At 37.7% G+C, this 22,577-nt stretch overlaps 2 protein-coding genes across 2 annotated transcripts; both read right to left on the bottom strand.

Annotated features, from left to right (window-relative positions):
• Nucleotides 1–91: 91 nt before the first annotated feature.
• LOC113145156 (acidic mammalian chitinase-like) lies at nucleotides 92–4,736 on the bottom strand. The gene is made up of 11 exons (XM_026331556.1): nucleotides 4,712–4,736; nucleotides 4,602–4,628; nucleotides 4,290–4,494; nucleotides 4,156–4,212; nucleotides 3,912–4,077; nucleotides 3,707–3,825; nucleotides 3,495–3,618; nucleotides 1,072–1,254; nucleotides 826–942; nucleotides 570–702; nucleotides 92–372 (listed from the first exon to the last, which is right to left on the bottom strand). The coding sequence occupies exons 1-11, from the start codon at nucleotides 4,734–4,736 to the stop codon at nucleotides 92–94; spliced, it is 1,437 nt and encodes a 478-aa protein (XP_026187341.1).
• A 4,712-nt stretch (nucleotides 4,737–9,448) lies between these two features.
• On the bottom strand, nucleotides 9,449–19,908 carry LOC113145137 (mucin-5AC-like). Its single transcript, XM_026331533.2, has 13 exons — nucleotides 19,835–19,908; nucleotides 18,944–18,975; nucleotides 16,951–16,977; nucleotides 15,814–16,018; nucleotides 15,665–15,721; nucleotides 15,071–15,230; nucleotides 14,839–14,963; nucleotides 14,622–14,745; nucleotides 14,350–14,532; nucleotides 14,134–14,250; nucleotides 13,903–14,035; nucleotides 12,683–13,176; nucleotides 9,449–12,649 (listed from the first exon to the last, which is right to left on the bottom strand). The coding sequence occupies exons 2-13, from the start codon at nucleotides 18,966–18,968 to the stop codon at nucleotides 10,388–10,390; spliced, it is 3,912 nt and encodes a 1,303-aa protein (XP_026187318.1). The 5' UTR covers nucleotides 18,969–18,975; nucleotides 19,835–19,908; the 3' UTR covers nucleotides 9,449–10,387.
• Nucleotides 19,909–22,577: the final 2,669 nt, after the last annotated feature.

Genomic DNA, 22,577 nt, shown 5'->3' with positions numbered 1-22,577 from the left:
AGAATTAAAAGATGTGATTATATAAGTGCTTTTAATAATATGGCCTTGTAGTAAATATGTTTTGGTTATGATTTTCATTATGCCTGCACATCTAGGGCCAATCACAGCATTTGCAGCTCTCTCGGTAGACCAAGTTAGACGGGCACTTTTGGATGTAAGTAATTTCACTGGAGCAACTGTAAAAAGAGTTTGGGTCCTTGGGGTTGGGGTAAAGCCCAGTGGTCTTTCCTATACAGAAATTCATATCAGGTGTTTCACCTGAGGTCATGGTGGTGGTGGAAGTGGTGGTAATGGTTGTAGTTGTAGTTTCAGAGCCCAGCAGGTCTGTGGGATTTACAGGTGGAGTCTCTGGATCTGGAGTAGTCTGGACATCTGTATTTTCAGCTTTCCCAGCAGTGGTCATTACTGAAACCTCTAGATTTAGAGAGATTTGTGGAAGAAAAAACTCACATATTTCAATGTAGTGTTATCTGATCATTAAATTACATGACTATTGCTAAAATTTCATTCAAAATCTCACAAAAGGTCATTATTATTCTGTGGAATAAGATAGAAACTTTTGATCTTACCTGAAAGCAGAAGACTACGTAGATGGCTGATCAGTGGGTATTTACCCATTTTACAGAATTGCCCATTAAAATCATCAAGGTCCAGAGACCAGACAAACACTCCTCCAAAATTGTTTTCTGTTAAGTACTTGACCTGAGACAATATGATAAAAAGATAAACGCTAAAGTCGTAATATAATCTCAGCTGTGTACAATGCACAACCATTTTCATTTTTTAAAGAATTACTGAGCAATAGTTTTAATGAAAATTATCCACCTTGGCACTGATGCTGTTCTTGTTGTCAAATCCAACCCATTGATTTCCTGTGGTGCCATATGGAACTTTCTGGTCTTCTAGCCACCAGATTTCTTTTCCATTAAGATAAAGACAGACCTGAAAGTGCAAATGAAGTGTCTAAAATTTAATCCAACACCATTTCATTATCAGAAATCTATCCTGCCACACACAATAACATCTGTATGTATGATTAGGTTTATTCTTTGGATCAGTTCTCAGTTTCACCTCATAATAGGACCAGAATCCTGCTTCCATGGTATAATGGCCTGGATTACCAGCACCACTGCTGGGTGCTCCAACCTCTCTGGATTGAGAGGACAAGGTAAAAGTCCGCCCAAATGCAGCAAATCCTAAAATTAGCTTTTCAGCAGGCACCCCTTGGTCACGCCAGTACTGCATTGCAAAATTCTGAAATATGAAGAAAAATAGCCACATGGTTAATGTGAGCAGTAACTTCTATATATATAGCCAGTGTACAATATACCATAAATATATGCCACGTATTACAAAGGTATTTTCTTATTAGTGTCAAATATAAATCCAAAGTACAAAATATACATTAAAATAAAAGTCATTTGTCTCTTGGAGGTAAATGATGTCAGCACACACACCCCCTTAAGAAGTTGTGGAATATTTTATCCAACATGTTGCCTTACCATGCATGTATAGTAACATGTATTTACTCAATATGTAACCTTCAACCTCATTGTAACTTGATCATATGAAGGGGGAGTGGAGAAGTACAAGCTCAGCTAATGTAATGGTAATGCATGTATGCTAAGAGTGAAGGTAGTGAAACTGTCACATTGGAGGATTAGCTAAGGAGGTGGATCATAACAACCACAGCTGAGAGGCAGTAGTGCCTCACAGGGGGACAGTAGAACCTTACAGGGGCAGTGGAGCCTCACAGGTGCAACTGCGAATTCACTGGTTTCAGCAACAGTATGCAAAAAAACAGACAAACTGTAATTTTGATTAATAGTTAGGGAAAAACCGGACCTACAGAATTTGAAGAATGCAGCAGGTGGCCTCACTGCTACAAGTATACCTGTGGACCCCATTATTTATGAATACTGTATGTGACACTGATATTTAAAAAAGACATACTGACATTAGGGCCCCGATATTTATGGCTGGCAAACCCCAAAAGGAGGAGACTTGTAACATATACTGCATAAAAATTGTCATGTTCCTTGAATCACAGACTGAGGTAGAGGAGTAGCTGCAATCTTCCACTCAAATTTATTATTGAACTCTCACTGTCGGAACAGTTATCACTCAACAAGTTCTATTTGTTATTGTGTTCCATCCACCTGTCCCTTACTGAGAGTCTTTAACTGAATTTCCAGACTTCCTATCTCATTTAGTGCTTAGTTCAGGTAAAGTCATTATAGAGGGAGATTTTAACATTCATGTAGATAGAGGAAAATAAGAACAATCCCAGGTTTCTTTTCAGCAAATCATCAACATGTCTTGTAGGCTCCATCCTGACTTGACTGTTCAAAGACACCCTGCCATTAATCGGCTCATCTTTATTAGACTTGGTAAATTTGTCTCTAGTAACAGGCTATATACCTCAGGCTTTTCAGACTACAGCAATCAAACCTCTACTTAGAAAGCCTAGTCTTGATCCAGGAGTCTTGGCTAATTATAGAACAATATCCAACCTACCATTTAATTGTAAAATACTTGAAAAACCTGTTGCTAAGCAGCCATGTGACACCTTACACAGAAAAACTATTTGAAGGTTTGCAATCAGGATTTAGAACACATCATAATACAGAAACAGAACTATAAATAGTCACCAACGATCTTCTCTTAACCTCAGATAATAAACTCATCTCTGTACTTGTCCTGCTAGACCTTAGTTCTGCATTTGACATGCAGCACCTTATTACAGAGACTGGAGAATGTAATTGGAATCAAATGAACAGTGTTAAGTTATGGAGTTCCACAAGGTTCTGTGCTAGGACCGATTCTCTTCACCTTATACATGCCCCCCTTAGGCAACGTTACTGGGAAGCACTCCATTAATTACCATTGTTATGCAGATGCCTTGGGATAGCTTGGAAAATAAATACTACTTAAAATGACACATTTTGGGTATAATTCCTTGACATTAATGCTGCAATTAGCATGTGTTTTATCTCTCCCATTGACAAGTCTCATACATACAGGAGCAAGATAATTTAAAGCTTGTCATAACCAAGTAACTGTAAATAATAGTTTCTAATAGAATAAAATTAAAGTCCACCTCGGTGGAGTTTTTCCTATTATGTCACAGCAAGGAGATTCTATGGGATTCGCCTGAACTCATCTAAATTTCTGCTAAATTTGAGCCGAAAAAGTAGTTTTTACACACAATATGATTTTTGTGGGGGAACAACTATATCAAAATCATGTGCACCCCAAACTTAAAGAAAATGATTTGATAAACATGGGAAATCATTTTGGGTTTAGTTAGTCTTTAAAAATGAAATAGCCAAAATTCATGTCAAATAAAAATGATAAAAACTAAACCTGCGTCATGAAAGTTATTAGGGTTTTGTTGAAAATGTTCCTTTATTTTAATCGTGTAGAATAGATTTGACATTAGTTTAGCTTATTAAAAAAATCTTATAAATGAGAAAATGAAATTCTTTACTCACAGCATTTAAGTATATGTTGTTTCCAGTGTCTTTGGATCCCCGGTATAAGGGGCTGTGATGTCCAGTAACCCCATCCCATGCACCATGAAAGTCAAATGTCATCACATTAATGAAATCCAGATACCTAAAAAAAGTAGGATTAAATTCACTAACACATGATGACAACCAACAACTGAAATGAAAATATTAGTGGGGAAAACCATTCAGTTTACTTGGCAATCTCTGCGACTTCATAACTGGCGTCAATGGTTTCTTTGCCAGCGGCCACAGCAGCAGTGACCAGTAATCTGGGACGGCCAGTTGCTTCAGCGTTGTAGGCATTTAGGAGCTCCTGTAAAACACAGACACATGGATCACTCTGGCTTGATTAAAAGTCAAATGTTGCATCATAATAATATAATGTATATTTCTGATGACCTTGCACAACAGTGTGAATCTTTGTTTGTCCTGTTGAGGGCTTCCTTGTGCTCCAGGGAATTCCCAGTCCAAGTTTATCCCATCAAAGCTATATTTTCTTAGTAGTGCAACAGAGGACTTGATGAACTTCTCTCTGTTGGCTGCTGTTGATGCCATTGCGCTAAATCTGAACATTTTAACAGAAATTAAGGTGACATTTAATGTTAAATTCAATATTGTTGATCCTTATATTTATGTATCTAACCTTTGTGTGCCAAAGTTCCAGCCACCAACTGCCAAAAGGGTTTTGAGATCTGGATTTCTATGTGGGAACAGATATTAAGCAATTATTATTTGATATTTAGAAACAATAGACAATTTAATAGATTAAAAACTGACCTAGCTTTTAGTCCATTAAAGGTTTTGTAGCTCTCTGGGTCATTCCAGTCAGTGGGCACAAGCTCATTAGCGTCATTAATGCCAGAAAAGGCAAAGATCAGATGGGTGCACAGGCTTGGATCAACATCTGAAAGTGTGAACTTCCCATTCTCTGATCTATATGTGGACCAGTTGGTGTAGTAACACACCAGCTTGGAGGAAGAAGCTGAAACATAAGATGTTAGTGAGTACATTTTAGGTAAAGATGATTAACAAAACTAATTATTTAGGGACTTATTTTAATTTTTTTTTTAATGCAAAATAAAACCTCACCCAAACTGGTGATGATCAGACAGAGACCTTTAAAGTGACAGACTCAGTCAGTGTTCAGTGAAAGCAGAACTTTTAGTCATTAAGTTGATCATTTTGAAAAAGTGCTTTACCTGCAGTCAGAATTAGCTTGCTCATGTCGCTACTGTGGGGATAAGAAAACATCAGATTGAATTAGACATTTAAAGTAACAGTCAATACATTGGATGCATTTAGTTCAGTTTCCAAATTTCTATATTTACAATGATAAAAAGCAAACAAACAACTGAACAGAAATACTTACTGCGTCAGTTCTTATGGGCAAAAAAAGACTCTTTGATGAGACTCTCCCAGGTGTCAGGTCACTGAACTGTGGCAAATTATTTAATCATTAGTTGTCAGTTTGCTGTCTCTTGAGAGTGTCACATATTAGAAGGCAAAACATCCTTATGTTTGTTAGGGAATTATTAATTGGTAATGTGCTGCCTTAACAAACTTCTGGCTTTGATATCATATTTTAAATAATATTCAAAATAAATTATAATATAAAAATACTGTTTAATAAGCATAGGATGACTATGGTGTTTACATCTTGGTTTCTGGCCACTTAATTAGAATATGTTTGACAATATATAAAAAAAAAAACGGACAATTACCGTACAATTTTCAGAAACCATTGAAATAATAATAAATAACATAAATAGCTTAGTATAATATAAGTTTGATACTTACAAGTATGGTGGCGATGGAGGCAGCTACTCTATCTCTGTTGTGACTGTGGATGTGCGATGCCAGGACCTTTAAATAGGCAACTGAATAAGGTAGGGCACATGCAGGGAATGGGAACAATGAATGCAATGTTGCTCATCACACTAATTGTTCTTTTTTTCTTTCAGATTTCAAGTTAAATGTGGAACTTTTTTCTTTTGTATATATAATTTTTATGTACACTGGCCCATAAAAAATACTAAATTTGTTTGAAAGAATAAGTTGTAATTTCAAATGTAGCCTTTTTTTAAAAAAATATTTTTAAATACTTATATAACAGAAGATGAAAACATAGAACTTTAACTCCCTTACTATTGTCACTGTATGAAAAGACCTATCAGTCAATTTGACACTCATTGTATCTTGGTCTTTCTGTTGAAAGGTTACATCTTAATTTATAGGTTTAAAATAGACTGAATCCCTTGTGTTCAGTCGTATTATTAACAAGATGATGGAGATTAATGCTTGCTGAGGTCAGACATGCAGGAGTTTTTTTCTCCTTAAAGCAAACCTCATCACTCTGATCTCACTTGTTGCCCACTTGCAGTTGAAAAAAACAACTTTATTATGTGGCTAAACTGTGCGGGCTTGCAGCATTTATCAGTATGAGATGATACTGTAAGATAACATCAAGCTGGACGTTTTGATTCAGTACCTTTTTCCCACAAAATATTGTAACAGTGCATAATTTTAACACTATTGCTTAGCTGTAGATATCTAAGTTTTAATCATTTTCACTTAATTAAAATGACGTGACATTAAAGCACACTGATGTGCTATAATTAAGGCTCAAAATCTTGGGACCATGTTGGAAATAAATTTTCTTACTCACATATATTATTCCTTTTATCCAGTGTAGAGCCATCAGTACATCGAGTCCAAAGCAATTTAAACCTTTTTATCAGTTTTTACTGTTATGGTAATTGCTTTTGGTACTTTACGTTGGTCTTAACATATTTTGTGTGTTTATTAAGTGTTAAAGTTTCATACGCGTATTGTAGATTAACCCTACCAGAAGAAAAATTCCTGCATCATGTTTCATTGTTTGAACTGTCAGAATGTATGAATAGAAAGGTAATGTAGGATTTGGGAGGTAATTATGTATGGATGGATGCTGACGTACCAAAAATGCTGAAGGTGTTTCCTGTTACATATTGTTATACTTGATTTTATTTTTTCACAGTTTATTTCCTTGAGTATTCTGTAATTACGTCTTTTTTACATCGCTCTCTCTCTTCCAGTAAGTCATGTATATTAAAAAGCATTATTTTTATAGTATTTTAAACATTAAAATGTACTTCATTTGTATTTTTTTTGGATATTATCAAAATCAAGCACAAATCAAACTTTTACATTGCATAAGGATCAAACAAGGAACCTTCTTACTGTGAGGCAACAGTACTAGCAGACAAACCACCGTGCTGCCCTTGGACAGATTCTGTTCTGTTAATTTTCATTTTCGTGTTATGCAGTCAACAAGCTGCAAGTTGTTCAGGTTATACAACATTTGAACAGACACTTTGCATAATGTCTTTAATGATTATTTTTGCAAATTTAGGACCATACCCAGTCACCAAAAATATAAGCAGCTATGAGGTTCAGCCTGCGTCTTCAAGCCCATTAAATGCCCAATGTAAAATTTTTGCTTGTACAATTCGAATGAAAAAAAAAATTCTCTTAGTCAGCTCTTAGATATTTTTTATTTTTAAAATTACATTCATGACAGTATTAAGTGTAATTTGCAGAGTGGCCTTCTGGCTCTTTAGTTCTGTAAGCTCCTCTGTTATTGCTGTATGATCCACTTTTGCTATATGATTTTTTTTTTTTTTTTTTTTGCATTTTTGACAAAGAAATAATTCAGTCAGACTTTTTACATTTGATATCTGTATTTTGTATTGTGCATAAAAAAGTGTATTCATTAAATGGGTGCATGTACATATGAAATTAACATAGTTTCTTTTTTACTGGATGATGTGGTGTTGCTGCAAGAAAAAAGCTGATCTTTTTTGTTTTGAGGCTTTTGGATGGATGTCTTAGCTCTGTCATTGTAGCTGTCTGAAGCATAGGTTTGTGATTGATTTCCTATTTTTTGTAGTACATAAAGACATTTCTACCAGTATGTGATTATGTATCTGCTATTTTGCACCAACCACAATACATTACTACAACTACATACATGTGCATTACATAATATATATGTAAAAGTGTTCTTCATTAGGACAGAAATTATAGGAGACATAGGAATTGAATGAAACATACACACAAGAAGTACAACTTATTCACCAAAAAACATTTTATTGAAATATCAGAGCAAAACCACCTCACCAGAAGTGGATTTTATTCCAGGTAGAGATATAGGAAGTTATAGGAAGCGAATGTCTGGTTTAAGTGCTTTAGACAGTAGATTTATTAACAGAATGACAAAATAGATTCAGTATTGCAGTGGGAGCCAGGGAAATGACTTAACTCGTTGTCTACCCTATGGAGATGGTGAGTCCAAGTGTAATTATTTTTTTTAAACTATTCAAGTCTTCCTAACTCATGCTACCCTTGGAGATAGTGAGACCAAGTGTAATTTTTTTTTTTAAAACTATTCAAGCCTTCTCTTGAATTGACCGATGGGAGGGAGTATAGATTATGTTTCTTCATAATATTAAGTATAAATTTAAAAGCAAAGTTCAAGGACCCTTAAGCAAACCCAAGAAATGTATGAACTAGATGTTCTTTTGGTAGAAGGAAATTGAAAAGATTTAAGAAACGAACTAGAAAGGAAAAAACAATTTTTTATAATGATAAATAATAAAAAATATGCATTACTTTTGTTGTTGCTATAGGTACAACATTGTATGGCATGTACCCTACTTGGATTATACACAATTAAACAGTTAAAACCTATGGCATAACGCGTGTAAATTCTTATTCAATAAATCAAAACATAGTCAAAAAATGTTCCATCATCATATTTTCTGGCAGTTTGTCAAAACTGACACTGACACAACAGATAATTTGCAGGCCATCTAATCTGATTATGTAATTTAATAGCTAGTTGTGTTGTTTGTCAGCACACATGCTAGACGTGCTATTCACAAACTGGGTGTGTGAAAACATGCAGTGTAGATTGTTTTGTACACGTGAATATGTAAAAACTAGAGCTAATGAATGTGCTAGGAATGAGAAGAAAGAAATATGGAAGAAGCATAATAAATAATGAATTAATGTAATGTTAGGTGAAGCATAAAAAGCTAGGATCTCAAACTGCAGTTTCTATACTCCATATAGACAATATGCTGAAAATAAATGTCACATAATGAAATGACCAACAGCTCTACAGAAAATACTTATTACAATGATAATATAACATAATAAAAAATTCAAATGCTAAAAAATTAAAAATAAAGAAATTATGACCTGCAAATCATTTTACCAAGTTATTTTTTTCCCATTGACTTCAAGAGACTATCATGCATGCTGTTTAACACAAAGAGAAAACATTTACTATACGTCTTTTAATATTTCAGAGTAATTCATCTTCCAGCACAATAGGTGGCTCTGATGTTAAGAAATGTTTGACTTAATTTGATTGGTATTCCAGGCATCCTGTTTCCTGGTCAGACCCACCCTCTTTCTTAGCAACATGCCTTAAGAGTCTTTTCTTTAATGTGCCAATCACAGTTGTTTATCTACAGTGGGGTGGGCTTTATATGTGACTTGTTCATATTGTTTCCTAATGTCAGTCCCAAGTCCACTAATCTTTTAACAACTGGCTTTTGCTATTTACTCCATTTAAAAAATATGCAGAGAAGTGGTGATAACACTGTGTATTCTTATGTTTTTACAACAAAAACAACAACAATAGTCATTCACTAGCGTCTATGCTATACGGCACACGCCATATCATTAATTTCTCTGATTGATTTATTCTAGCTCCATTGGCCCGACCCCTGGAAATTGATCTGAACCGAAGAGATTCCAGACTAATTATTTGTAAAGAATAAGAAAAGAGTTAGTCTGGCCAGGCTACCTGTTTTCACAGTATATGATGTCAAAGAACAACCAACACAGAAGAAGCAAACTTGAACAAAATGAAACAAAGTGTGGAAAGATTGTGGTAGGTTTTTTTATTTAGAATTTTATTATAACTTATTTATTAATATTTATTTGAATGTATTACATTTAGTCTGATATATATAAATACATACAATATGCAAAGCAGCAAAAAAGAGGGCAACCACACTCAAGGATGTTTCCTTTCATTTACTTTAAATTTCCATAGGCACAGGGGGGAAACTGAACATTTCAGTTATGCCATCTTCAGTGTGGCGTAATCCTTTGATTTAAAAGTTTCATTCACATTATAGATATAAATTAAATAAACAAAAGAACAGACTATACAAATGTGTGTCTCTGTCTGAGCACAGTGTTCTTTACCTTAAACACTAACAACAGCACATGAATACAGCAGGGTTAGGTGCACCAACAATGACATATGCAATGATATTCAAGACATGTCAGACTGACATCTAGCAGAAAAAAAAAGAACAAGAACATACGCAACCAACTTGCTGCTATAAATAAAAGAAAGCAAAATGATAATGATTCAAAATGTAAAGTATTTGTTGCTTGTATTATTTGTAGAAAAAAACAATGTATACAGATGTTTTACTACAAGCTCTATTGCTGATATTAAAAGCTTGTTTGTCATGTATACCTGCATTCATTTAAATAAAAAGAAAGAGAAAGAGAAAGGTACTTGCTGTGTTTGGTGTGCATTACAACACTACTAGTAATGCATTCAAATTGTATTTCGAAGTTTCAGCTACAACAAAGACTATTAGCCATGTCTCTGTACAGACAGACAAAAATGAGAAAGAATTAACAATGGGGAGCTTTTAGCCATGTGTCTGAAAAGGTTAGTGTTAACTGTTTATGAATGTTATGATTGAAATACTAATTACTAATTATTATTAGTGAGGCATAAAGTGAGCAAGGGTAGCAATTTCTAAACCCTTTTTCTCATAAAAGTAGTGATGAGTCATAATAAATTATTTGGGAGCATAATCACAGCATTTACAGCTTTCTCTGAAGACCAAACCATTTTGGCATTGTTGAATGTAGGTTATCCCATTGGCACAGTTGTAAAAAGAATTTGGGTTATTAGGGTTGATGTAAGGCCCATCACTCTTTCCAGTACAAGGACCTCCAATACCAGTATTAAAACTGGTTGAAGTAGTGGTTGAGGGAGTTGTGGTGGTTGTAGTGGGAGCTGTGGTGGTTGTAGTGGTAGTGGTTGTAGTGGGGGCATCTGTGGTTGTTGTAGCGAGAGCTGTGGTGGCTGTTGTTGTCGTAGCGGGAGCTGTGGTGGCTGTTGTGGGGGCATCTGTGGTTGTCGTAGTGGGAGTTGTGGTGGCTGTTGTGGGGGCTGTGGTTGTCATAGTGGGAGCTGTGGTGGCTGTTGTGGGAGCTGTGGTTGTTGTAGTGGGAGCTGTGGTGGCTGTTGTTGTCGTAGCGGGAGCTGTGGTGGCTGTTGTTGTCGTAGTGGGAGCTGTGGTGGCTGTTGTGGGGGCATCTGTGGTTGTCGTAGTGGGAGTTGTGGTGGCTGTTGTGGTGGCTGTGGTTGCCGTAGTGGGAGCTGTGGTGGCTGTTGTGGGGGCATCTGTGGTTGTCGTAGTGGGAGCTGTGGTGGCTGTTGTGGGGGCATCTGTGGTTGTTGTAGCGGGAGCTGTGGTGGCTGTGGTTGTCGTAGTGGGAGCTGTGGTGGCTGTTGTGGGGGCTGTGGTTGTATCAGGAGCTGTGGTGGCTGTTGTGGGGGCTGTGGTTGTTGTAGCGGGAGCTGTGGTGGCTGTTGTGGGGGCTGTGGTTGTCATAGTGGGAGCTGTGGTGGCTGTTGTGGGGGCTGTGGTTGCCGTAGTGGGTGCTGTGGGGGCTGTTGTGGGGGCTGTGGTTGCCGTAGTGGGAGCTGTGGTGGCTGTTGTGGGGGCATCTGTGGTTGTTGTAGCGGGAGCTGTGGTGGCTGTTGTGGGGGCTGTGGTTGGTGTAGTGGGAGCTGTGGTGGCTGTTGTGGGGGCATCTGTGGTTGTCATAGTGGGAGTTGTGGTGGCTGTTGTGGGGGCTGTGGTTGCCGTAGTGGGAGCTGTGGTGGCTGTTGTGGGGGCATCTGTGGTTGTCATAGTGGGAGTTGTGGTGGCTGTTGTGGGGGCTGTGGTTGCCGTAGTGGGAGCTGTGGTGGCTGTTGTGGGGGCATCTGTGGTTGTTGTAGTGGGAGCTGTGGTGGCTGTTGTGGGGGCTGTGGTTGCCGTAGTGGGAGCTGTGGTGGCTGTTGTGGAAGTTGTGGTGGTTGTAGTAGGAGTTGTGGTGGTTGAAGGGGAAGCTGTGGTTGTTGTAGCGGGAGCTGTGGTGGCTGTGGTTGTCGTAGTGGGAGCTGTGGTGGCTGTTGTGGGGGCTGTGGTTGTATCGGGAGCTGTGGTGGCTGTTGTGGGGGCTGTGGTTGCCGTAGTGGGAGCTGTGGTGGCTGTTGTGGGGGCTGTGGTTGCTGTAGTGGGAGCTGTGGTGGCTGTTGTGGGGGCTGTGGTTGCCGTAGTGGGAGCTGTGGTGGCTGTTGTGGGGGCATCTGTGGTTGTTGTAGTGGGAGCTGTGGTGGTTGTAGTGGGAGTTGTGGTGGTAGTGGGAGCTGTGGTGGCTGTTGTGGGGGCATCTGTGGTTGTCGTAGTGGGAGCTGTGGTGGCTGTTGTGGGGGCTGTGGTTGCCGTAGTGGGAGCTGTGGTTGCCGTAGTGGGAGCTGTGGTGGCTGTTGTGGGGGCATCTGTGGTTGTTGTAGTGGGAGTTGTGGTGGTCGTAGTGGGAATTGTGGTTGTAGTGGTTGAAGGGGAAGCTGTGGTGGTTGTAGTGGGAGCTGTGGTGGCTGTTGTGGGGGCATCTGTGGTTGTTGTAGCACGAGCTGTGGTGGCTGTTGTGGTGGTTGTAGGGGAATCTGTGGTTGTCATAGTGGGAGCTGTGGTGGCTGTTGTGGGGGCATCTGTGGTTGTTGTAGCGGGAGCTGTGGTGGCTGTGGTTGTCGTAGTGGGAGCTGTGGTGGCTGTTGTGGGGGCTGTGGTTGTAGCAGGAGCTGTGGTGGCTGTTGTGGGGGCTGTGGTTGTTGTAGTGGGAGCTGTGGTGGCTGTTGTGGGGGCATCTGTGGTTGTCATAGTGGGAGGTGTGGTGGCTGTTGTGGGGGCTGTGGTTGCCGTAGTGGGAGCTGTGGTGGCTGTTGTGGGGGCATCTGTGGTTGTCGTAGTGGGAGCTGTGGTGGCTGTTGTGGGGGCATCTGTGGTTGTTGTAGCGGGAGCTGTGGTGGCTGTTGTGGGGGCTGTGGTTGTCGTAGTGGGAGCTGTGGTGGCTGTTGTGGGGGCTGTGGTTGCCGTAGTGGGAGCTGTGGTGGCTGTTGTGGGGGCTGTGGTTGCCGTAGTGGGAGCTGTGGTGGCTGTTGTGGGGGCATCTGTGGTTGTTGTAGCGGGAGCTGTGGTGGCTGTTGTGGGGGCTATGGTTGCCGTAGTGGGAGCTGTGATGGCTGTTGTGGGGGCATCTGTGGTTGTTGTAGCGGGAGCTGTGGTGGCTGTTGTGGGGGCTATGGTTGCCGTAGTGGGAGCTGTGGTGGCTGTTGTGGGGGCATCTGTGGTTGTTGTAGCGGGAGCTGTGGTGGCTGTGGTTGTATCGGGAACTGTGGTGGCTTTTGTGGGGGCTGTGGTTGTCATAGTGGGAGCTGCAGCTGTTATAGTGGAAGCTCTGGTGGTTGTAGTGGGAACTGTGGTTGCTGTATTGGGAGATGTGGTTGTCATGGTGGGAGATGTCGTATAATCTAGAAAAGACAATAAACAATGAGTCAGATTTTATGTTCAGGATCTTTTGGGTGAGAGGAAATATTTGAAGGGAAATTTTTAGCTCTTTTACTAAATATTTTTCAGTTGAATAGGAGCCACAAGTGAAGTACATCTATGTTGATTTTTCAAACACTAACTTAAGCCAATGAAGAATTGGCCAACATAATTTTTAAAGTTAATTTTAGTAAACAACAACTTTCAATGTGGAAAAAAAAGTCTCTGAATGGTCTGAATGGGCAGACACTGAAGCCTGGACTTTATTGAGCCTACACAACTGACAAAATTCAGCAAGATCTTGATGGATCAAAGCAAAACATAAAACTTTTCACCAGTGTTGTTGTTGAATGTCTTGCAGAAGTAAATTCACTGTAATAACTTCAATATTCCTATTGCTGGTGTGTATAAGAGCAGAGAAAAGGCACTTAAGGTCTGTAGTTCTTGGGCCTGTTCATCAGTGGTTTACTTGCTAGGAATGTTTGATGCAAAAATGCCTATTGTTCCTTTAACCTTCTTAATTGCTCCTTTAACCTTCTTAATCTTTACATCATATCTTAATATCACAGGCTGTAAATACTGTTAATCAGATAGATTAAATGATTGAACTTTGTATTATTGTAAGTCCTAAATTAATTTAATTTTTTTAAAAAGTGAATAAAAAAAATACAACCTCTTCAAATCAGGATAGAATAGACTGTTATGGGTACCTGAGACCAGGAGGTTATGTAGGTTGTTGATAAAGGGGTTTTTGCCCTGTTTGCAGAACTCTCCTCTGAAATCATCCAGGTCCAGAGACCAGACAAAGGCTCCACCAATGTTATTTGTTTTAAGATAACTGACCTGAGAAAACAATGACGAAAACACTTGTCAACATAACATCCACTTAACCAGATATTTGTACAAACAATTGCCAATATATTACTGAATTATACAGTTACCTTTATGTCAAGGCTGTTTTTGTCATCAAATCCAACCCACTGATTTTCTGTGATGGCATATGGAACTTTCTGATCAGTAATCCAGTGTAATGTAGTTCCTTCAGTATACAGGCAAGTCTGAAATGAAAAGTCAGATTTCACATGAGCTCCAATATACAGTACATGAACAATCATTTCTCAGTGTTGGTTGTATTATTACTTATTTTGCATCTTTACCTCATAATATGCCCAGAACCCTTCTTCACCAGTGTAGCAACCTTCTTCACCAGTACCATTGGCTGGTGCTCCAACATCAGTGGATGAAGAGGAGAGGGTAAAAGATCGCCCATAGGCTGCTAGTCCCAAGTTTAGCTTTTGTGTAGGGGCTCCCTGTTCCTGCCAGTACTTCATTGCGTAGTCCTATAATGTGGAGACAGAAACCATTAGTATGACAAGACCTTTCTAAATAGAAAGCTATTCAGGCTGTTAAATTGAATCCTGGTACTTGCAGTGTTAGAATAGATTTGGTCTCCAGTGTCATGGGATCCCTGGTACAAGGGGCTGTGATGTCCTGTGACAGTTTCCCAGGGACCATGAAAGTCAAATGTCAGCACATTAATGAAATCCAGGTACCTGGTGAAATTCAAAGAAAATTCCATTCACCAAAAACAGGACAACAGCTTTATCTTGGTTATAATGTCCAGAATTATATTAAATTAGTTTTACATGGTAATCTGTGCAACTTCATAACTGGCATCGATGACAGCCTTCTCTGCAGCGACACTGGCAGTTATGATTAATCTGTCACGATTAGTTTCTGTTCCCTCTGCCACAAAGGCGTCCTTGAGCTCCTATACAACACAGAAAAATTATTCAGTCTCAGTCACTTAAGTCAACAGCATATACAGAATGGCAAAGTCTACTTTTAAAGTACCAGAAGAGAAAACGAGGATCTGACCTTGCACAAAAGTGTAAATCTCTGCTTGTCCTCTGTTTGGCTTCCTGCTTTTCCAGGATATCTCCAGTCCAGGTTGAGCCCATCAAACCCACTGTTTCTCAGTAGTGTGATCGCAGATTGGATGAAAGTTGTTCTGTTTTGTTCAACCATCCTGCTGAATCTGGTAAACATTACAAAATGCTGTCATGATCCACAAAATTTTGATATGACTTACTGACATATTTAGTAACATTTTTCTAAAATTTCCACAAATGTCATAAAAAAGCAGGACTATTAGGGAATTTTAAGGTTAATTATGGTTGCTTTCATTTTTAATTGGATTAATGCAAATGAAAATGCTTGAAAAAAGTAATTTAGACTAATTTTATTTCTCTTTAATGAAAAATAAAGAAAAACGATTTTAGTGCCATACTAGAGCGACCTTTGACATTTGGACTACTTAATCTCTCTCTGGATCATTTATTCACTGCAAGGCACAAAATGCTACATGAATGGATGAAGCTTCACAGTGAGTGAGTGAACACACTGAAGTGCTGTTACCCTTGTCTTTGCACTGGCACAAAAAAGGCCTAAATCTTAATGTATGTAACTCACTTTTGTGTGTTGAAGGTCGAGCCACCAACTGCCAACAGGGTTTTGAGCTGTGGATTTCTGTTGGACATAAAAATTCATATGATTATTCAACAAAACAAAACTTTATTATTGACATTATTTCCAAAATATTTACAGGCTAAAGGACTGACCTGGTTTTGAGTCCATTAAAGGACTGATAGCGTTGTAAGTCAGTTGCACTGTTGGGAACCAGCTTGTTCGCATCGTTAATGTCAGAAAACGCGAAGATCAGGTGAGTGCACTGGTTCGGATCAATATCAGAAATTGTGAACTGTCCATTCTCTGCTCTGTTTTCAGCCAAGCTGTTATAGTAACAGACCAGCCTGGAGGAAGAGGCTGAGACATGGAAAGATGAATTTTAGTGGGGTAAATTTGTTTTGAAAGATCAGTAGGGAATTGCACAAAAAATAAAATTAAGCAACCCCAGATAACTGAAAAAGCATGGGTTAACCTAGATGAATCAGTGCATCCTTGCTTAATCTGTTATGTGTGTGCAAACCCAGAATGAGAATCTGCAGCTATGTTAAGCCAGGTGTATGGGAAAGAAAGCGGATGTTCATGACATTCTTAAATAGGAGTATCGATCATAGCATTATTGATGCAGAATTGGATAAGATTCATGTGGGAGTCACCAACTGAGCTACAGCTTCCAGTGAAAACCATATGAAGAGGTGAAACATGTTATTAAACAAAGAGGAAAAAGCCTGGTAGGCTAAACCAGATGGACTGAATGCTTCAATAGTCCAAAAATGTACAATAGCCAGTGATCCACTAAAACAATCATAGATACAATGCAAGGAGTTACTTATCATTTCCACCAATTAACAGTTGTACACTTAGCCTTAAATGTGACCAGTGGTAAGGCATTATTACTCAGAAAATCTATTATGAAGATTAATTACAAACACTTTGTGCAATCCACAATGGACACCTGCCTTTATCTATCCATTGTCTCATTTTATCTTTCTAGTCTATTTTAATTTAGGTTATTTTATCTATCTACTTGATATTATCTAATCTATGATCTGATAATTTGATTAATTTGTAATGATTAATTTTATCTCTGCACAGTTTGGCCTTGTATCTTTGGACTCAGCAGCTTTCATAAATATCAGCTGCCATCACCTGAAAATCTTAACCTCTCATTCAGATATTTGCCTGAAAGGGCAATGGGCCCGACCTGCTCCAGAAGACTCCTCGTATGAGTCTTAATAAACGCTAGTGAGCCTATATATTGCATTATTAATTAATGCATGTAACAAACTTACCCAAGCTGGCGAGGATCAAACAGAGACCTTTAAAGTGACAGACATGGTCAGCATTATGTTGAAAACAATGCTTAACAAGTGAGTTTACACAAATTACAAATAAATACAATTGAGTTGAATAGAATTTCATGTTATTTATTAAAAATGAATAAACAACGTGTCAGAAACACTTTTGCTAGTGTTCTTGAAAATTCATAGACACGTTTGTTGATTATCCAGAATAATCGGGACAAAGTTCTGAAAAAAAAATTGCTGTTGAATTTTGACATGTATTTTCCAAAGCTGTAAACAACACAAACAAAACTGCTGTCATTGTCATTGTACTGTATGTGGGTGGGAAGGAAAGGGAGATGAAAGCCTTCATAAATCAAATGGAAACTGTCTGCACTGCTATAATTATTGGTTATGTGGCAGAAAAAGTATGTGGAACCTCTGGAATTACCTGGCTGTCTGCATTATTTGGTCATAAAAATGCCTTCTGAGCGTCATCTAAGTTACATGTACAGAAGGAACACAATGTGCTTACGTGGCAACCAACAAGTCCACCAACCTAAACGCCCCACTTAGTGGTCATGAGTTAGCAGGTGGAGAGATACTCCACCATCATTAACAATAACATACACCACATTGGCAGGTTTAGAGCCTTTATGGAAACAGTCATGAACATGCCATTATAGCTATGGAACTGTGATCATTTTATTCGGTTTAGGCACACAAACACTACTTATTTAGAGTTAGAAACAAAAACATCCTGGTTAGGTTTAGAAACACTAATTAGTTAGGGTTACAAAAATATTGTGGTTTTGGACAAAGATTTCTTCCTCTTCAGACTTACAATAATGAATATGGGTTTATGGCTGTGAAACAGCTAAAACACACAAAGCCTCAAATGGAATTGAACACCAGTCTCTCCAGTCTTTTGCCTGCACCATGTATTTAGTTTGTTTGGTTTTGTTTTGGGTGTCTTCATCTTTGTTTTGCACCATAAATACATTACAGTATACTGGTAGCTGTATGGATGTTCTGTAATTTATATGAATATGCACTCCTAATTTGATCTTCCCAATGCAACTGCACATATTTCCTTTCTTTCAGCATAGACTAAACACTGCAATGTCACAGTTAAGCTAACAACAGTTATAATTGTTTGTGCCTTTAATAAGCACACCCTAAAACATTTACAGTGCCAGTGGAAAAAGACATACCTATGAACCTAATAACTGGTTGGACATCTCTTGGCAATAATAACCCCAAACTTGTGCTTCCAGTAGCTGCGCCTCAGACTTGCACAACGTTCAGGAGGAATTCTGGGTGTTTGTTCTTATAGAACTAGTTAAACTCAGACATATTCTTACCTAGCATGAACAGCTCTATAAACTCATTGCACATAATTTCTATTAGGTTAACATCAGGACACTGACTGGGCCTCTCCAAAAAAGGGATTATTTTGTGTTTAAAGTATTTCTGCAGGGCATTTACGTAATTTTTTAGCACCGTTGTCTGTGGTATCCCTCATCTTTTACAGATCTTCAGCTGGTGAGCAGCCAGCCTGACAATGCTGGTAGCATGCTAAACATTGGAATTTATTTTACCCTTGACAAATTGTCCAGGCCCAGACACAATGAAGCAGTCCTACATCATGATGCTCCCTCCACTGTATTTCACCAAGGGATGGGTTAAATCTGGTTTCTTTGGTTTAACTCCAAGTTTGCTAACTCCTTATTCCAGTTAGTTTTTGTTGATGTTATTATTGTGTGCCTACTTTCTCCACCATATAATGTGAATGTTTCAGTCATATAAGCACCATACAATGATCTGTTTTATTCATTAAAATAGATTGTGTTTCTTCACATTTTCTACGTAGATGAGACTCTGACATTTAAAGACAAATATATATATAAATGCAAAAGTGTTCACTTTTTCTTGCCACTGTAGGTGTGAAAACAGTTTTCCGTTGAATTGATTTTAAGGAGAATACTCATTTTTGCCTTACCTGTAGTCAGAATAAGCTTGAACATGTTGTTGCTGTGTGGGTAAGCAGAGAGAAAAGGAATACAAAAATGTTTTAAAGTTAAAATTCAAACATGATGTCACACAAATATGAACACCTAAAAAGCACTTGTCAGTGCCCAAAATATTGTAACCTCATAGTTTTCAGTATTTTGCTTCGATATCAGAGTACTTGTTTTTTGTTTTTTTTTAACCCTTTGGAGTCTTATATTATTTTGGCCATTCTGAATACTTTTACTTTTAGTTTCATATACCACATTGCAAGATGTTTACCATGTCAGTGTTATCTTTTTTCAGCATATTATCAATATGACCTGACAATTATATTGTCTCTTTAATACGCTGAACCAACATACTGCACTTCAAAACACATAAAATCATATTTGATTAGATTAACAAGGTAAATAAAGCAATTTATACCTTGAACATTTAACACAGGTTGTGAATGTAAAAAAGGAACATAATGCTAAAATCATGCTATATATATAAAACGTTATTCTTACACCAGCTTTAAATGATTCTATCTCCGTTTTTACCACCTCAAAAGAGAAACTAGTCTGCACGTCAACATAAGTTGAAGCAATCTTCAGAATGACACCAGGTGATTTGTGATTAGAGGCTCCTAAAGGTTAATGTGTTTTATAACAGAACTTGTGTGTATGCTTATAATTAATTAAGCACAATCATCAATCAATTGGCTGTAGTGATAAACAAACTGCTTTAAGCTTGATAATGGCAACAACATGATCATAGCAGACATATATACAGTCATAACATTGCATAGAAAACTAAAAGAGAAAAAGCCAACCTCTCTACCTAATTTGTAGAGCTGCAGTAGACAGAACTGAAAAATGAGAGTAAAAATGGTACTTACACAAAGATGAGCGAAAGAAGCTTGTAATGTCTCTCTACTGTGACTGATGAATGACTGATGGATGTTTGGCAGTTAAATCAGGTAGGTAGCTGATAAGGTGTGTCACAGCAGGGTGTGGATAATTAACATTCTGTACAAACCAATTAGACATTGAAAATAGGAAACTGTCCTGTGCCAGCCCTTTTTTAAAAAATATGTTCTCCCTCTCTTAAGTCAATCTAATTTGTACAAGGATCAGATTCTAATTACGAAAGCATTTTAATTGGAATGTTAAGTATGAATGTTAAGTATAGTTCCTTATGTTAAGTATGAAGTAAATAAACTGTGCAAAACTTTGTACGTAGTGACCAATACAGGTGAGAAAAGTACTGAGATCCTGTATTTAAATACAAGTATAAATACCACTGTGCTATGATACTACAAGTAAAGGTCTGTATTCAAAATTTCACTCAAGTACAAAAGTGTAAGCAGCCATAAATTCTTCAAAGTATCAAAAGTAAATAATGCAAAATACTTTAAAGAGATATGGCCCATTAAGTACTTTTATACTTAATGGGCCATATCTCTTTAATGTATTTTACATTATTGGATCATATTTATTGATGCGATTAATGTTAAATACCTACTTACACTTTGAAATACTTTACATACAGCTGGGTAGCTTACGAATTTCCTACTGAGGATCAATAAAGTTTTATGATTATACTTTAACCTGTATTACATACAGTCCTGTGCAGAAGTTTTAGGTAGGCCTTCAGATATGGAGTCAGCCTGGGATCACATGAAGAGACAGAAGACACTGGGACACCTTGAATCTACAGAAGAACTGCAGCAGAAGTCCCAGTGGACTATGTGCAGGTCAAACCAAAGAGAACTGCTGCTGGTTTAAAGGCAAAGGGAATACTGATTAGACCTAGGTTTTATTCCCTTTACTGCACTTTGTATGAAATTCATTGATAAACATTGTCAAAAGTATCCCCTTTGTATTTTTTGTGGCTTAAACGTTTGCACAGTTATACTTTCTGATGTTCTAATAACCTTCAGGTTTGTAATATTCTGTCCGTTTATTACATACTGTATAAAGGAGATGTAAATACTCTTATCAATTCACTTATAATGCAGTCCAGTACAGCAGCACTACTACCTAAAGCCTCAAGAAGCATCATATATGTAATGCAATACAGTATCAGCACTGACACAGAAACAACCAAAATATACACTATTAGTACTTATTACTATTAAATCCTATTAATTAAGGGTCTAATTCTCTGAGCACTAACTGTAAATTTATATGATTTGGAAGTTCATATTTTTATCAATGAGACCCTCTTATATCATGTCAAATTTCAACATGTATCTTTCAAAACTAGGTTTTATATAGACGAAGAGGCCTGATAAATAACAATTCTAATTAACTGAATGTTATTTAATATGTATATAAGGTCATAGCACTCAAGTCCAAGCCTTGATTTCTCAGTTGTGTGGTTTTACTTGACTCTTCAGTCCAAGTCTAATGTTTGGAGCTGTGCTCACAGTAAATAACAAACATAAAGTGACAGTTCATATCATTAGTTCAGCCAAGTCTGCATTTATAAGCTATATTTATTATCTACACAGGGGATAATCAAAAACACCAAATCTCATGATACTGTCAGACAGTTATTTTCACTGCTAGTTGCTAAATAAACTTTCTGAAATAACAAATATTAGTACTTTCAGTCGGTTAAAATACTTAATTGTGATTAATGACATCATTGTAAATAATAAGCTTTTCTGTTTTCTGTGCAGAATATTCTTCAGAATAACCTAAACAGGGTGTAAACACATATAAACATGTTTGAGACTTTTAAAGATATTTTTAAGATATTTTAAACAACATCTTAAAGACCAAACTTGCAATGGAAACACAGTACATAGGTTACCAAATGTAAAAATACATGAAAACGTTTCACATGCACTGAGGTCTTTGGCAGTTAGTCTCTCACCACACCTGTGGTATAGACAATAAATACACCACAAGTGTAGCATGTGTAGTATGTGACATGCACTAATCACACATAAAAAAAAAGATATTTAAAGACCTTTGTGTTAGCAAGGTATACAATATCTTTAGAACATTGTGTTATATAAGGTACACAATAACTCTTACAGACAATAAATGCATGATACAAGGCTACAATTTGTGGAAAGGAAACGCCAGCATCATCATATAGGTCATAATGACATAAACCAAGAGGAACACCCTCACACAAAAGTTTTTTTCACTCTGTCAAAGAACATAATTATTGATAATAAAACAGCAGCATCATCACATAGGGCATGTCTTCAATTACGTCTTAATCAAACACACAAATCGCACACCCAGCTGGGTTAAGAAATATTTCTCTATCCACCTTGTTATGTGTCTTTCTTGACAACCAGTACTGAACAGTAACACAGGCTGAAATGTAATGTTTTTTGCTTTTCTTTGTGGATCAGTATGTTCTGTTTCTTTTTACCTAAAAAAAAAAAACAGAACTTGCACAAAAAGCACTTGGTGAATGTGAGGGAAGGAAAATTGAAAGGGAAATATTGTTTTCTTGTTTAACTGAATAGGTGGTTAGCCCTGTTGACTCACAGCAAGGACATTTCAAGTTTAAACCCAGTCAACCCCGGGGTCTTTCTGTGGGGAGTTTGCATGTTCCCTGTGTCTGTGTGTGTTTTCTCCAGGTACTCCAGCTTCCTCTCACAGTCCAAACAAAGA

Source organism: Mastacembelus armatus, chromosome 7 (genome assembly GCF_900324485.2).
Source record: "Mastacembelus armatus chromosome 7, fMasArm1.2, whole genome shotgun sequence".
NCBI classification, from domain to species: domain Eukaryota; kingdom Metazoa; phylum Chordata; class Actinopteri; order Synbranchiformes; family Mastacembelidae; genus Mastacembelus; species Mastacembelus armatus.
Note: the sequence above shows the minus strand (reverse complement) of the source record. Positions and strands in the feature narration are given on the sequence as shown.